At 33.7% G+C, this 15,336-nt stretch overlaps 1 protein-coding gene across 4 annotated transcripts; it reads left to right on the top strand.

Moving 5' to 3' along the window:
* The first annotated feature begins 1,699 nt into the window (after positions 1 to 1,699).
* On the top strand, positions 1,700 to 13,634 carry LOC143916894 (uncharacterized). 4 transcript variants are annotated; one of them, XM_077438157.1, is made up of 7 exons: positions 1,700 to 1,803; positions 2,370 to 2,429; positions 5,281 to 6,760; positions 8,396 to 8,630; positions 8,708 to 8,883; positions 10,721 to 10,849; positions 13,425 to 13,634. In XM_077438157.1, the coding sequence occupies exons 3-7, from the start codon at positions 5,282 to 5,284 to the stop codon at positions 13,542 to 13,544; spliced, it is 2,139 nt and encodes a 712-aa protein (XP_077294283.1). In that variant the 5' UTR covers positions 1,700 to 1,803; positions 2,370 to 2,429; position 5,281; the 3' UTR covers positions 13,545 to 13,634. The 4 variants fall into 4 exon arrangements, with proteins under 4 accessions (XP_077294283.1, XP_077294286.1, XP_077294284.1 ...); XM_077438160.1 differs by having other exon boundaries at positions 1,700 to 1,757; positions 8,732 to 8,883; positions 13,425 to 13,632; XM_077438158.1 differs by having other exon boundaries at positions 1,715 to 1,757; positions 13,425 to 13,633.
* Positions 13,635 to 15,336: the final 1,702 nt, after the last annotated feature.

Raw genomic sequence — 15,336 nt, 5'->3', positions numbered from 1 at the left:
TTGTATTGTCAAGTACTTGATTGGATGAGTAACTTGAGCAAATAAAGGCTTGGTATTTTTAGCAATTGTTTTCAATAATCAAGTACAAGTCATATATGTAAGTGTAAAAAAAACATTTTTGCACCCGGAAAAATACCAGTGAAGATTTTTGAACTATGTAATATATTGTAAAGTTAAACGTAAAACTTCTCAAGAAAGTTTTGGGTGAATCTGAATTCCTATAGATATGTATGTCGAAATGTTTATCCTTTTTTTTCGGAAGATTTTTCAGGAATGAATAAAATCACAAAGATGACAATAGATTTTTCTTTCATTTAAACTGAAATAGATCACTGAGTAGCCAGAAAGAACTTAAGAAGGAAACATCAAATTTCTGTGGATGAATGCCTGAGGCATTGCAAAATAGACTCACATGAAAGAGGCGGATTTTAATGTTGAAGTTCCAGCCTTAATAGGATAAGAGAAAAATAATTAGTATGTTTTTACCTAATTTCATCGGAAAAAATGTAGTTCATATTATTTTTAAATCATCTACAGCCATGCTATATAGTATGGGAAGTCAATATATGTATGTATATGTATGCGAAATATGTATTATTGCATAATATATATCATCATCATCATCATTTACAAATATTTACCATCCACTGCTGGACGAAGGCCTCTCCAATACGCTTCCATTCGCCTCTGTTTTGATCAACTCTTCCCGCACATTTTTCTAATTTCACACATCTTCCTTTCGGTCTACCTTTCACTCTTTTACATTCTCTTGGGTACCATTTCAGCACTTCTTTTGTCAATTATTTTAGCTACATGATCCAAAATATATTTTGACTTATAAATTTTACCACTGTGTACTTCTGATAAACTATTCATGATAAATCAATAGATTTTCCGTGGCTTGATCTATAAATACACATTTAATTGAAAAAACCATACAGGTACATAAATGAAATTTAGTATTTCATTTAATTTTTTGTATTTACCGGAAAATTGATTTTCCGTATGTTTTTTTCACCGTATATTACGCTAAGCAAACACATAGAGTAAATGTATATGTGTAACTGTCTTACCTATATATTTAAGTTAGGGTAATTTGTTTTTAAACTCAAATTTTCTATCATTAAATAAACGTCTAGACGAAAAATTCTCAACAACAACCCATTCAAAATTAGAACAATATCAATTGAACTTTGAACCTCATTCCTACGTACACTTCACTGGCGAAATTCACTTTTAAACACAAATACAATATTGACTCTGTCAATATTTATTAAATTTCAAATATTCGATGACAATTGTTCTGCGACTGATTTTGAAACATCAAGGTATACGAGTATCAATAAAACACTGATTGGGAGAAGCCCAATCATCGCTCTATTAACAGTTTAATATTTATCAAATAATACGATAAAATGTTTGATAATTTGATTGTCTTTAGAATAATCATAGGCATATATTAAAAAAAAATCAATAAAAACATAGAATGCACAATTTAACAAAAATGTAACCGGGTGTGTTTCAAACTTGGCAGTCGATGATGTGGCGTGATTTTCAGTCATGGTGGGCAAATTCGCTTCACTTATTCTATGTAAAGTTGAAATGTGATGAAAGGTCGTCAAATGTTGATATTGAAAAGAATATTTTCACTGAAAATTCTGCAAAATAGTGGGGGGAAGAAGGGTCGTAGTCTAGCTTTGTATGTGAGGTGAGTAGAGTGAGTGAGACGCAATCAGTGGAGCGTCAGGTATGAACCGGTGAGCACGTAGGCGTGTCTCGTTGCACAAAACACCACCAAAATCGGTTAATAATAACAATTAAAATAATTTATTTTGAAAATTCATTTACATACATTATAAATAAACCATTTTCGCGAAACAACATCTTCAATTTTCCCAACATTTCCAAGCTTTTGAGCGTTCGAATCAAACAAAAGTTTTCACACGAGTGTAAAATCATCCACATTTTTTAAATGCTACTTTTGATTAAATAACCCACAATTAATACACAAACCAAAACACCAAAAACCCAATTATGAACCAATGTTGTATTCGGCAATTGGCCGGTGTATTTAACTGGCCGCCATTTTGATTTTTCGCACGTCAAATTTGATCGATTAGATACGCGTATATATTCAATTTATTTTTTCAATTGAAATCAATTAATTCCATTTCAATTTGTGTACTTGTATATTTTATTACGCACATATTTTAATCAAAAATTCTATACATGTGAATATAATATAATTGTATTAATTAATCAAATCATTTAATCGTGTTAGCAAAATTTTATATAATTTAATACTAACTAAAATAAAGTGCGTTGTAATGCTGGTTTATACATAGTAAAAATAATATTTTTTGCTTTAGATAATTTGATGTGAATAAAATTCAACAGTCGAAGAATCAGAAGTCAAGTTTTCAGATCAGGTATGTAAAAATCATATTTTTTATTTTTATTTAAAACAATAAAATTTGTTATTGTATATATGAAACTTATATTGTAGTATTTTTTGTTGATTTATCCATTTACATACATATACCACTTCATGATAACTTAAATCTAAATAAATGCATACAACGGCTACTGCATTAATAGCTATTTTTTAATAACTAGTATCATTTTATGGATGTGTAGTAAAATCTTAGCGATGAATTTTATTTGTAATATGAAAGCGAGAATGTGTTCATTTTGAGGTGCATTTTCATGGTTACAATAACTACTCATGGTTTTTAGAAACAATAAAATCTCGCAGTCAAATAGGGAAACCGTCCATATCCGGCAAAAGGTTGTGTGCTTTACAGTTAAAAAAAGGAAATTATTTGCGTTTGTCATAAAAAAACGTGCGTATGCATTCAGTACGGTCGTTTTGCGTATATCATTGACGATATACGCAAAACGACCATAAATAAAATAATAATACGCTATTGATATATTAAAACTATTGCCAAACTACTTACTTACAAACAATTCAGTTTATAAATACATAGATAATAATAAATAGATGATTTGTATTTCAATTTCATAGTAATAATTATACATTATTATTGATAAATTTCCACTATTTTTAAATGATTTACCATGTCGAAAATGGACGAGTGATCAAGGTCATAATTTTCAATACACCATATAAAATTTGTTTAAGTGCACACATTCTCGTTTATTTAATAAAAAATAATAAAACGTATTGAAGCATTCTCGATTCCATATTTACGTGTAAAAACGGCAAATTTGTTTGTATAAGAAAGGTGTCGGGCACAATTCCGGTCTCCAAAGGAAGTAAAAACCTGAACTAGTGACGTCATCAGACAACACCCATTATTGACACTCGACAACATTACAATATAACTAATTTTACTACGATTAGCGTTTCTTGTGGTTTCCACTTTAAAATAGGTACCTAGAATTTGAATCCCCTTCATTTTATCGCAATGTCGATGATTTTCATTTATTTGTGGAATCCAAAGCTTTGAGTATATTGAAACACATATACATACGTATATGTTTGTATGTACTTTCATACAAAGCGGCCGACGCGTGATCATGTCATTGCTTGACTTTGGCTTTATTCCAGCAAAATGATGGAATAAAAATGTAATCACACTTCTATTCAATACTATTGTATACACATAAATATAATTAATTCCACTTATATGTAAGTGTAAATCCTACATACATATTTACATATATAAATTTAAAAAATACGTACACCTACATCTTAGGCTAGTACAAAATATTTTTTTAGCAATTTAATATGCATACCCAAATTACAAATATATTTTCATACACACTTTAATCTATTAGAATCCCGGTAGCGACATTTTCACCGAAAAATTTTTTGCATTCCTTTGACTATTTTTCTGTAAGTGACGGGACACACTTCATCGCTTGTTAAAGGTGCGTTTATATTGGTTACCTGACAACTCGTTCACAGATATTCCGTAAACCGATGATGCGCTCCAGGCATTACGTATACGGCCATCTCTTTCTCACCCCGTCTTTTCACCATGATCTTGTTTACTATGCCATCACGTATGCAGCCATCTCTTTCACAGACCGCCTGTTATCGGTGAAAAAATGGTTTGTGAAAGAGATGGCTGCATACGTAATGGCAGAGTAAACGAGATCATGGTGAACAAACGGGGTGAGAAAGAGATGGGCGTATACGTAATGCCTGGGGCGCATCATCGGTTTACGGAAAGTCTGTGAACGAGTTGTCGTGTCATCGTTTATATTATCCAGCACTGCATGTCAACAGCTCGGTACAGCACGGAAAAAGTTACTTCTATTCAAACTATACTGCACCCCCCGTTTTCGGGACGTTCTGAGAATACGTCACGTCAGCGTGAATATTTCCACAGTGGCCATTCTCAGGATGAGAGCGGCTTCCCTACATCGCCGTGTATTTGTATCGTTAAATAATTTGCTTGTTACCGCGTCTTCTCATTTCCGCTCATCTCTGAAGATATGCTCAGTGGATACTCAGTGGTGCTTCACCGACCGCCATACATAGAAATTGAAATTTATTATTTATTATTATTATATCAATATATATTTCTATTATCTATGTATATATATATTATTATGGACGATGGAGATTGCACTATTCTCCCTATCGTCTGGAATAAAAAAGTTATTATTAGTATCATTAAAAAAAATCGGTTCTCCTTGATACGTTTCAGTGACATGTACTGCTGTACAATATGAATAGATCGTACCAGCTACTGCTTTTTACAAGGTTTTTATTAGTTTAACTTTGCGCAATACTATGGAAAACTTCCTAAACTCTTCCGATCGCTTTGAAACTTTGCCATTTTGCGAGGTTTGGCCCCCGATAGAGATTTCAATTGGTTTTTCTAAGTCTTTAAAGTGATTTAATCGTCATAAACATGTTTGAAAATTCGAAGTTTACCGAGACGATGACAGCTCTAGACTACGTTCGGTTGATTGCTTATGCATGTTTGACTTTCTGCCCCCCACTCGTTCTGTCAGATTTTTATTGTTTAAACGCCTATAACTTTAACTTTTTCACACTATATCTTATAATTCGGATACACCACGTACATATTATGGAACATATAAATGTTTCCATATAGAATGTACAAAATAATATCTTTGGCTTGAGCTGTTCTGGTATAAACGAAACTTAGCTCGTTAACTCTTATATCTACATACATATATACTACATACATATAAGTAAAGTTTATTTTTGAAATATAAAATTTTCTCTTTTGAAACGATTGAATTTATGGTGTTTTTTTTTCTTTATATTTATAATAGCATGAAAGTCAAAATGAGCATGAGTAATTCAGCATCATCAACACCTCAACGGGAGATTCAACATGCAAACAACAGCACAGGTTCACCAGGAGCAGAAACCAACGACGAGCAACATCAAGCTGAAAACTACAGCCTGAACGATAAAAAATATGCACAAGACCAACCATCAGTAGTTGTCAGTGCCGAAAGGAAAGATTTGAAACCGGAAATTGCTTCCGAAATACGCCAAGAGCCACCTGTAACCTCTGTTATAACATCCAGACGAGTTAATCGCATTATAAACACATCCGGTCATATAACAACCGAAGATGCTGTTGAAGATGACGAATCTAGCTCGGAAAAAAACCCCCAACCTGAAAATACACCTATGGAAAAGCCTCAAGAGACTAGAGAAGAAGTCCAAGAGGACACTAATCCAGAAAATGAACAACGCGTATCCATCCTAGACATGAGAGATCCTTCAAAACCTTCCTCGTATCAGCAATATAAAATAGATCAGCATGCTTCAAATACTTACATACTTACTGACGGAAACCAGCAAACAGTATCCATCGAATATGCTGATAGGGTTGCTTATGAGGATAGAATGAGATCATATGCTCAAAACCCCAAGTATTTGACGCGAGAGTCTAAAATAGAGGTAGATCCAGGTTCCAGATGCGGAACTCCAGCTCCTGAAAGACTGACACAGCATGACAAGCACCAACTGTATTCTAAAGGAAACTATGCAAGGTTGGCGTCAGTTCGAAGTGGATCTCAGCAAATAATTATATCGCAAGAACCTACTATAATCAACGGCGAAGTGCAATCTATAACTTATGCAGGAGACCAAAGGGAGTTGATTCAAGGAGAACCTCCGATCATATCGACCGATGAAAGGGTCATCATTGCTGTACCACCGTCATCGAGATATCAAGACGGCTCGCCAACTAATCCAAACATCCAACAACACTACAACAGTAACTCTCCAATGATAAGCGGACAGATGTCATCATCGCCACCTAGAACTTACCACCATAGTGAAAGCCTAGGGTCGCCGAACAACATCGAGATGGTTCAAACCACGTCGATCAACCAACAATCTCTTGGCATCTCTTACGAATCCCAACACTCGAAATACGAAGACCCCAACGGGAGCTTGGCCGAACAGAAGTCTACTACTTACACAAACCTTCAACCGGTGACGTCTTTGTCAAATCATCAATCGGCTTACGCAAACACATTCATTGTGTCTCCGAGTCCTCAATATCAAGGAGTACATCAAGGATACACTCAGGTCGGCGGGAAAGAATACATAACGATGTATCAAGGACCCCTAATGAGAGGAGATGATAGCCCACCTGGTACTCTTCTGTATAGGAGTGATCCAACTTTGGCTTCGTCATCTTTGCAACACGTTGGAAAATCTGGATCACAGCAGATCGTCTATGGACCGCAGCCTGGAATGTACATTGGATCTGGAAGCCCAAATCCACAACAGGTATTTACAGACTTTAATTGCATATACGTTTATTGCTTGACTGATCAAAAGCTTCTAAAACTATTTGAATTTTCAAATTGTAGACTATTTTACTTCCTTCTTCTTCATACATTTGAATACATTAAATTATACACGCCATTATTTGACCAATATTGTAGCCACGTGTTTTTTAATTAATACTATACACATGTACAATATGCGATCTCAGAATAATAGAATAGTTGCAGTTCCAATCATCTGAATTTCCAAAAAAAAAAAAAACATTGAAATATCGAAAATTTTATTACATCAATAAAGTGCATTGTAATAATTCACTCGCCGTGTAAACGGGGAGACGAATAAACTGGGTCACCAAAAAGTCAGGAATTCATCATTGAATCATTATCTTATCTATTGTTCCTTTCAGAAATAATAAAATACAACAAAATTTAGCACTTTTCATTAACAACACACCGGATTCTCGTCATCGTGGTGACACAGTCCGACCTGAAGTATGGGTGTGTAGAACATAGATATAGAATAACTTTATTTATGTCTGTTATTCTATATCTGTGGTGTAGGCTTAGATCTGCTTAACACTTACCGCACTCTTATTTTTTATTTTATATCTCCAAATATATTGAATGCAGGGTCTTCATATTTTATGTATTCCTCATCAAAATCTTTATGTGAGAATGATATCCGCCTTGGAATGACGGCTCTGCTTCAGCCATCATTTTTTTTAATTTCTTGCACTTTTTATAATGCACTTAAAATATCATATAATTTTACCATAAATGAAAAAATGATTTTTATAGTTAATTGCAATAGTTAACCTCACAGATTTTGCATTATTTTATCTTAAAACTCACATTTTTAACTGGACGTTTGGCGTCCAGCGCAGTGGCTAGCGGATTTTTTTAGCATTGTAAGAAACCAACGTATATGAATCACTTTTCAATATTTACAACATGATAAATATGTTTTGTATAGTATAAAACTCAATTATAATAAACATAAGTAAATATGTATGTTCTTACTTCTGTGGCCTACCAAGGATATACATACGTAAACATGTGAATTGGTTTCTTTATGCAGAGCTATGTCTTTATATTGTAGCGTGGACGTGTAAAGGGGTTTCCAAAATCGAAGTAAAAAACGCAGCGAGTAGTGGTAGAGGTAGTTTATTGTTCTTGATCCGTTGACGAGCAAGCTCCGAATGAAGCACGGAACGAAACCGCCATTCATACAAAGCGTGTACTCTCGGCAGAGAGAGGTCATTGGTCGATGAGTCGCGAGACCTCATTGGCTGTTGTGCACATACAGCTTGTTTATACGTTGTGGACTTTTTAGCGCAATCAGACAATTAATGATAGTAAGCCAGCGGTCCACGAGCACTAATTACTTTAAATCTACGTTAAAATATTATATTTTGAATTTATAGATTAAATAATAAGATATGTATATTTTTATATAGGTACATGTATGTACATATGTATATCAAAATAGATTGAAATCAGCCAAATTCATTTATCTATATCTCAAGCATACGTGAATCACGCAATTCAAGGGCATTCTGTAAAAGTTCTTAATACCCATCTAATAAATTGAATATAATTTTAACACGTACTCTAATATAAACCTTATCATGTTCAGGTGACAGTATTTGGGCACGGTAACACAGTTCAATACGTAAACAAAATCCACGGAGAACCTTATCTGACCCAATACACTGGTGCTAGTGGAGGTGCCAGTCCACCTGGAATAGAATATAATTACGTCACCACCTCAGGACCTCCTCTTCTGAGCGAATCTTATGCCTCTCCATATCCAACAACTTCAACTTGGGTCGACAACAGTTCCAACTTGGTTCCCATCGACGATTTGGAAGGTGACTGCTTTGGCGGGTCCGATTGTTCCTTTAAATTTTCTCCTTCGTTTTTTTTCAGTATTTTTCTTACTTTGCAGGAAACTATTCTGGCGATGTGAAAGAATGTGTCAATTGCGGTCAACAATTCACACCACTTTGGCGCAGAGATCAGATCGGAAACTATGTGTGCAACGCTTGCGGTTTATACAATCGGGTCAACGGAACCAGCAGACCGCTTCCGACCAATAAGACAAACAAATCAAAGCCTCCATCGGTAAGTTCCATTTGAAATATGAAATATTTTATCGATACATACATAACATCCTTGAAAGCACACTGGTGATATGTCTAGAAGATCCAATTAACTGCTTTTAAATACATATGTATGTATGTATGCACTATACAATACATATGTATAAATGATAACATTGATAACTCTTTATAATTGTACTCTAATTAGCTGTCTTTCAATTTTTAATCATCTATCCACTGCTCACTATCCACTAAACACGCTTCCATTTGTCTCTGTTTAGCGCAACTCTCATCCATCTCACCCCACATATTTTCCTAATTTCGTCTACCCATCTTCCCTGCGGCCTTCCTTTTACCATTTTGTATTATCTCGGGTACTACTCTAGCACTTATTTTGTCCACCTTTCGTCCAGCCACATGGCCCGCCCATTGCCATTTAAATCCCTTTACTCTATCCACTATGTCCACTACCCTTGTCATACTTCTCACCCACATATTCCGCTACCTGTCTTTCCTCGTTATGCCGAGCACACAGCGTTCCACACTTCTTTGGGTGCATTGGACGTGTAGCATTTTTGCATTCAATGTCCAAGTTTCACATCCATACGTCATCACTGGCAAAACGCATTGATCGAAGATCTTTTTTCTTCACGCTTTTAATTACATATAACGTTAGCCGTTATATTTGAAAGTAGTGGAATTTTCAGTTCCAAAAACACGATTTATGTTTGACTTGATACACAAATTGTTATCATTTATTTTAATTCGATATGTCCAGAATTTCGAAAAAGCAGAATAAACGTATTACATGCCACCAGTATTTTTAAATATTGTTAAACGAAAAATGTTTAAGATTTTGCGAGATATATCTAGACATTAAAAAAAGAGGACTTATGACACATTCAATTATAGCGGCTCATATAATGACGTTATCGCGAGGCACACGCATACATACATATGTATGTACATACATACTACCCGTTACGATGCCCATTCGGTGCTCCAAATTTGTAGGTCTTATCACTAAAGTCCGGACCCAGAGGGTGCCGCGTATTGTTCAAATTTTGTAAATGCATTGTTAAAGGTTTGCCGAACCTTTTTTACAAAGGATTTACAACAATGGAACAATGAGCGGCACCTTGGCAATCCTACCTCTACTTATCACTAAAATTGAAAAATTGTAGAGACTATAAAGGAGCTATTTTTCAAAATACACTTGGAGTGGTCTAAAAGCTCTACGGAAGGCAGATTCTATGATTTTTAATACTTGGAATGGTTTTTAGACATTTTATGGTCAGGTATTTTTTACTAAATTTGGGTCTACGTATGCATATGAACAATCATTTTCAAACATGAACCTTATAAAAGCTATTTTGAGAAGCCAAATATATAATGAAAATTCGGCTCTTTTTGTCGACCCTTGGTATATACTATTATTAATGGCTATATTCTCCTTACAAATTGATTCAAAATACTAACTTTAAATCATTGTGGCAACTTAAAAAAGTTCCAAAACCCAAAACTCCAGGAGAACCCATCAACAGATACTATTGGAACCTGTTCCCAGTCGAGATCCAGTCGTTCACAGATTGAACTCATTTGTCTGAAGATAAACTGTTTTTAAATAAAAAAAATTATAGTTATAGCACTACTAGAATAAACGAAAACATACACATACGCAATGCCATCCTTGACACACTTGAATTAATGGAATATTTATGTACATCAAACAGTTTCCTAGTTACATATATTTAATGAAACAACATTGTTATGTTTAAAACTTGAGAAACTTTACAACCTATGTACATATGTAAAGTTTAATAAGATTTTCACATTTAAATATAATGTTTTTTGTACAGAATACTGGAAATAGACGTAGCGGAGTGTGTTGTGCCAATTGTAGAACTACAAATACAACCCTATGGAGAAGGAACAACCATGGCGATCCAGTTTGCAACGCTTGCGGCCTCTACTATAAATTGCACAGTGTAAGTACCATCGCTGGATAAGTTTTGAGTTCTTAGAGTGATATTAAAAGGGGATTCCTTCATCAACAAAGAGGTTACATCACACAGATTTGATTCACAATAATTCATGATAAGATCACGATATCACGGGGCGATAAGGGATGATTATGGTAACTTTACTACATATACAATCTATATTTACCGTTTAGCTCCTCTAGAGAGATACTGCGTATCTATTTTCACACCTAAATTTGGAAGATAATATGCATTTGAAGATATTTTACCACCTTATCTGGCAATGAAAATCATTTTATCTCATTGAGTAAATAATTATTAGTTAATTATGCATAGACGATAAATTTATGAATCACACGGTGCAACAACCCCAGATTATAATGTTTTGCTAACTGAAGTTGCAATTTTCCGCGCTTTGAAATATTTTTCACCAAATGATTAAGTACCTACCTACCTAGCTAATTTCCGCTTCCACTAAACTAAACGACCATTTTTTCATACTATTATTTTTACTTTATCTATGTACGTAGTAACAATAGATGAAGTTTTGTGATCATGCGAAAATTCGAACTCGAGATTTTGACTGATTCGAACTCAGAATCGATTACTGATCACGTTTTCATGATCTAGAAAAAATGTGTGTGTGTGTGTGTGTGTGTCGGTGTGTCCGTGTATTTTGGGGATTTTTTGAACACCGTTAGTCCTATCGAACCGAAACTTGGTATCGGTTAATGAAATTCTTATCGACACGACGTAAATTTTTTTCAAATTTTTAAATTGACCGGAAATGGTACTTCCCCTTATAGGTTTCCTCTTTTTTTTAGGTTTTTGAATACGATTATCTCCCAAACCGCTAACTTAATCGGATTAAATCTTTTTTACATGTAATAGAAATAATAATTTTTATAACCTTATATTTTTATTTTTAATGCTTAGCACAATTCTTAGTTTGAAAGTATTATATTTGGATTTATATTCGTATTCAAATGTTTTTTTTTGTACATCGTTAAGAGACATGGACACCAGCGCCTTGTCCATACAAACGTATTGCACTTCTCCCTTCCTCAATTATGGCACTAGAGAAATCATTTTTTAATATGCTATGGATATCCACCATAGGCATGTTTCTGTGGTTTTATTTTTTTGATTAGTTATTTTTTATAAGAGCTAGGAGCCGCCAAACATCTATAAAATCGTCTCTTTTTTACACCCACGAAAAGAGTCCAGCTTATTTAACGGTTGATTTTTAAAAAAATACAAGCTCACCAACATAGAAAATATCTTTCTCATACCGATGATGAATTTTTTTTTAAATTGGTCCAGTTTCGGAGGAGAAAACTGGACAGTACGAAACCTCGATTTTGTTGATTTAAAATACAAAAATACGTATTATCTGGTCGAAGCGCAACTGTCGCATTCACTCAATATATGTATACATTCACTCAATATACATATCGAAGAAAGAAACGACAACAAAATGAAGGTTTCGGGTATACAGCCCTCTTAATAATTAATTCATATCAATCATAAAAAATGAACTTTATTTAAACAGCACTAATCGTACCGATAATATATCTACCGTTTAATCGGTTACATGTGTTGATACTTAATCTAAAAAACGCATTCTAATTTTTTTGTTCAATATTTGTGTTTCATATCTTTCATTCAAAACTTGTAATCAATATCATTCTATGATACAAAAATGTGTATCAAATAAATATACATACATTATGCATCAAGATCTCCATAAATACTTCGTACCTCTTACACGTGCACTTTTTAGAATAAAATTATCGTCGAATTTATGTAGTAACGGAAGTTTGAAGATTTTTGTTTTTTGAATGTTCAAAAAACAAAAATCTTCAAACTTAACCATGTGTTTAATAAATCGATCACATCAAAAGATGTTCGATAGCGAAAAAAACGAAAGAATAATTTCTCGTGACATTATTTTTTGGCGATTAGTCGGATAAAAATGATATATTGATTCGAGATATTGGTCTAAATAAAATGATAAGATACCAGGAATTATAAAAGAAACGTGTAAATAATACAATCGATTGAAAACAAATACCACTTTCATCACGTCTAAGACTAATGCAATAATCCCTCTGTATTATTAACGGCAATTTAAACATAAATGAATAATATTTATCGCAATGAATATATCTATGTATTATATTCGTATTTCAGAACAACTGCAATATGTTGTATTTAAGGAAAATGCAATGCATTTTCATCTATAATTTTCTCTTCAATACTTCAATTACAAAATCTTCGAATGAGATCATTCCATAAAATGACACTTCGATCGATCCACACTAGTTATTATTATCTTTACAATATTGCGAAATTCTTTGTTACAAATATGATGTAAAAAAATAATAATGCACACATACACACGCTAAATATGTACATACATATGTATGTATGTATATAGTTCACAACGGATACGACTCACTTACATACATACAACAAATAGATAAGGAGATTACTTATTTATGTCGCAAATAAACTTGACACGGATCAATCGGTCTGAGACAATTACCTGTTACATGAAATTGTAATTTTTGATTTTCAGATAAATCGTCCACTTACAATGAAGAAGGACGGAATCCAAACGAGGAAACGCAAACCAAAAAACATGAACGGAGGACACTCGTCAGGATCGTCAAGCAGAGGATCTTCCATGCAAAGTTAGTGCGAAATAGAATTTATTATATAAAATCGAAATTAATCATAGTCAAAATAATAAAATTATAAAATTTTAAATTGTTTCATGAGAATTTACACCCTTATTTTATTTACCTACGTATTGTTTTATCCCATCCGATATTTATATAATCCATTCATACTATGTCATTCTACAAAGCACAATGTCTCTTACATATGCACATGCAAATTTAAATAAGTTCCATATAAAAGTGAAACACTGAGCAACAGAAAAGTGAATAAGTAAAACCTTGTAAAAATCATGTTTTTGAGCGATACGGTGCAAACGATCGAAAAGCGCCAGACAGACTAAACCACGGATTAACGACACGTGTACCTTATGCGTGCGCACTGCTCGCACTTACACTAAGCGAAATCTAACCGAAGTCCCGACATACCTACCCTATATACGTTCTGTGTTTCTGAAACTTCAGTTCCGAATTTTTCCCTATTAAATTATTAAAAACTCGCCAGAAAGATCCAACTAAATTTTAATAATTACCATTTTAATAATTGCATCTGTGCACATTGAAAGGTTGCTCGTCATCTGATGTGCAATTTTTCATTCGTGAAGTCGAGAATTGCGTTTAAAGCAGCCATCCAGTTAATCTGTGGTTCAATCAGTCTGGCGCTTTTCGATCGTTTGCACCAAACCCGTTTTTAAGTAAGCAAACCCGTGCATAAGTTCATGCCTGATTTTCATAGATGGCGGTAAGCATTTCTTAATAGTAAGCGGACACGATCTTATGCAATCGTCCAATAAATCAAGTATTATAATTTAATAAACGATTTGCCCATGTTTCGAATACGTAATACAATCATTTACAGTCAGATAGTGATCACTGATATAACGAATTAAATAATCAATAATCGAAATATTTAATAACATAAGAAAACGTTGAACTAAATTCCCATTGATTGGGAATTAATTCATTTGAGAAAATTAAATACATTAAATAATTTGCATAATATGAGCAGCCATTTGATTGAATAAATTATATTCAGGTAAACTGGTACGCATGTGAGACTGACTATATTTATAAGCTGGTATTGCATTAACTTTACCAAAAATCAATGAATAATTGGGATAATTATGCATGTAGTAATTATACAGTTAATAACATCGAACGAAATGAGTTGAAGATTAATCAAAAATAAATTTAAAACCGAAATTTCAGTGGAACAACAATACACTCTGCCATCATTGGTGGTGATGAATCAATCGAGCGGAGCTCGAGAACAAAGCCCCATCATAATGCCATCGTCAGCTCATCTCAGTCGTCACGTCACCAACATGTAAGATGCATAAGCTTACATAATCCAACTTAATTTAACCGTAATGTATTTTAATCCAAACTGTATATTTACAATCAAGATTGCCGCCGATGGAGTCAACTCCTAGGAGCTTGGAAGGTGTGCCAAGTGTCATCACGTCCACAGGAATCGCTCAGTCCGATAGAGATGTCAGAAATCATTAAATCAATCATACCAATTAATCATTCTGCTGTATCCGTGTTTAATCATGACTATTTTATTTTTACTCAGGGACGCTCGAGCTCTTTATATACGACAAGCGACACACGAGGCGCACATTACTAATTTTAATTGCAGCGCCATTTATTTTTAATATTGATATGAGAACGTTAGGTTTTGCTTTTGTTTTAATTGAGATAAATACTCAATATAATATTTAATTTAAGTTTTTTTTAATTAAAGCTTCTCAATCATTTGACATTTGGATGCAATTGTATCAGTCAAAATTTGCTTTTTTGAGGTTTTGA

Source organism: Arctopsyche grandis, chromosome 9, assembly GCF_051622035.1.
Source record: "Arctopsyche grandis isolate Sample6627 chromosome 9, ASM5162203v2, whole genome shotgun sequence".
Taxonomy (NCBI): domain Eukaryota; kingdom Metazoa; phylum Arthropoda; class Insecta; order Trichoptera; family Hydropsychidae; genus Arctopsyche; species Arctopsyche grandis.
The sequence above is the reverse complement of the archived record's forward strand: the minus strand, read 5'-3'. Positions and strand labels throughout refer to the sequence as shown.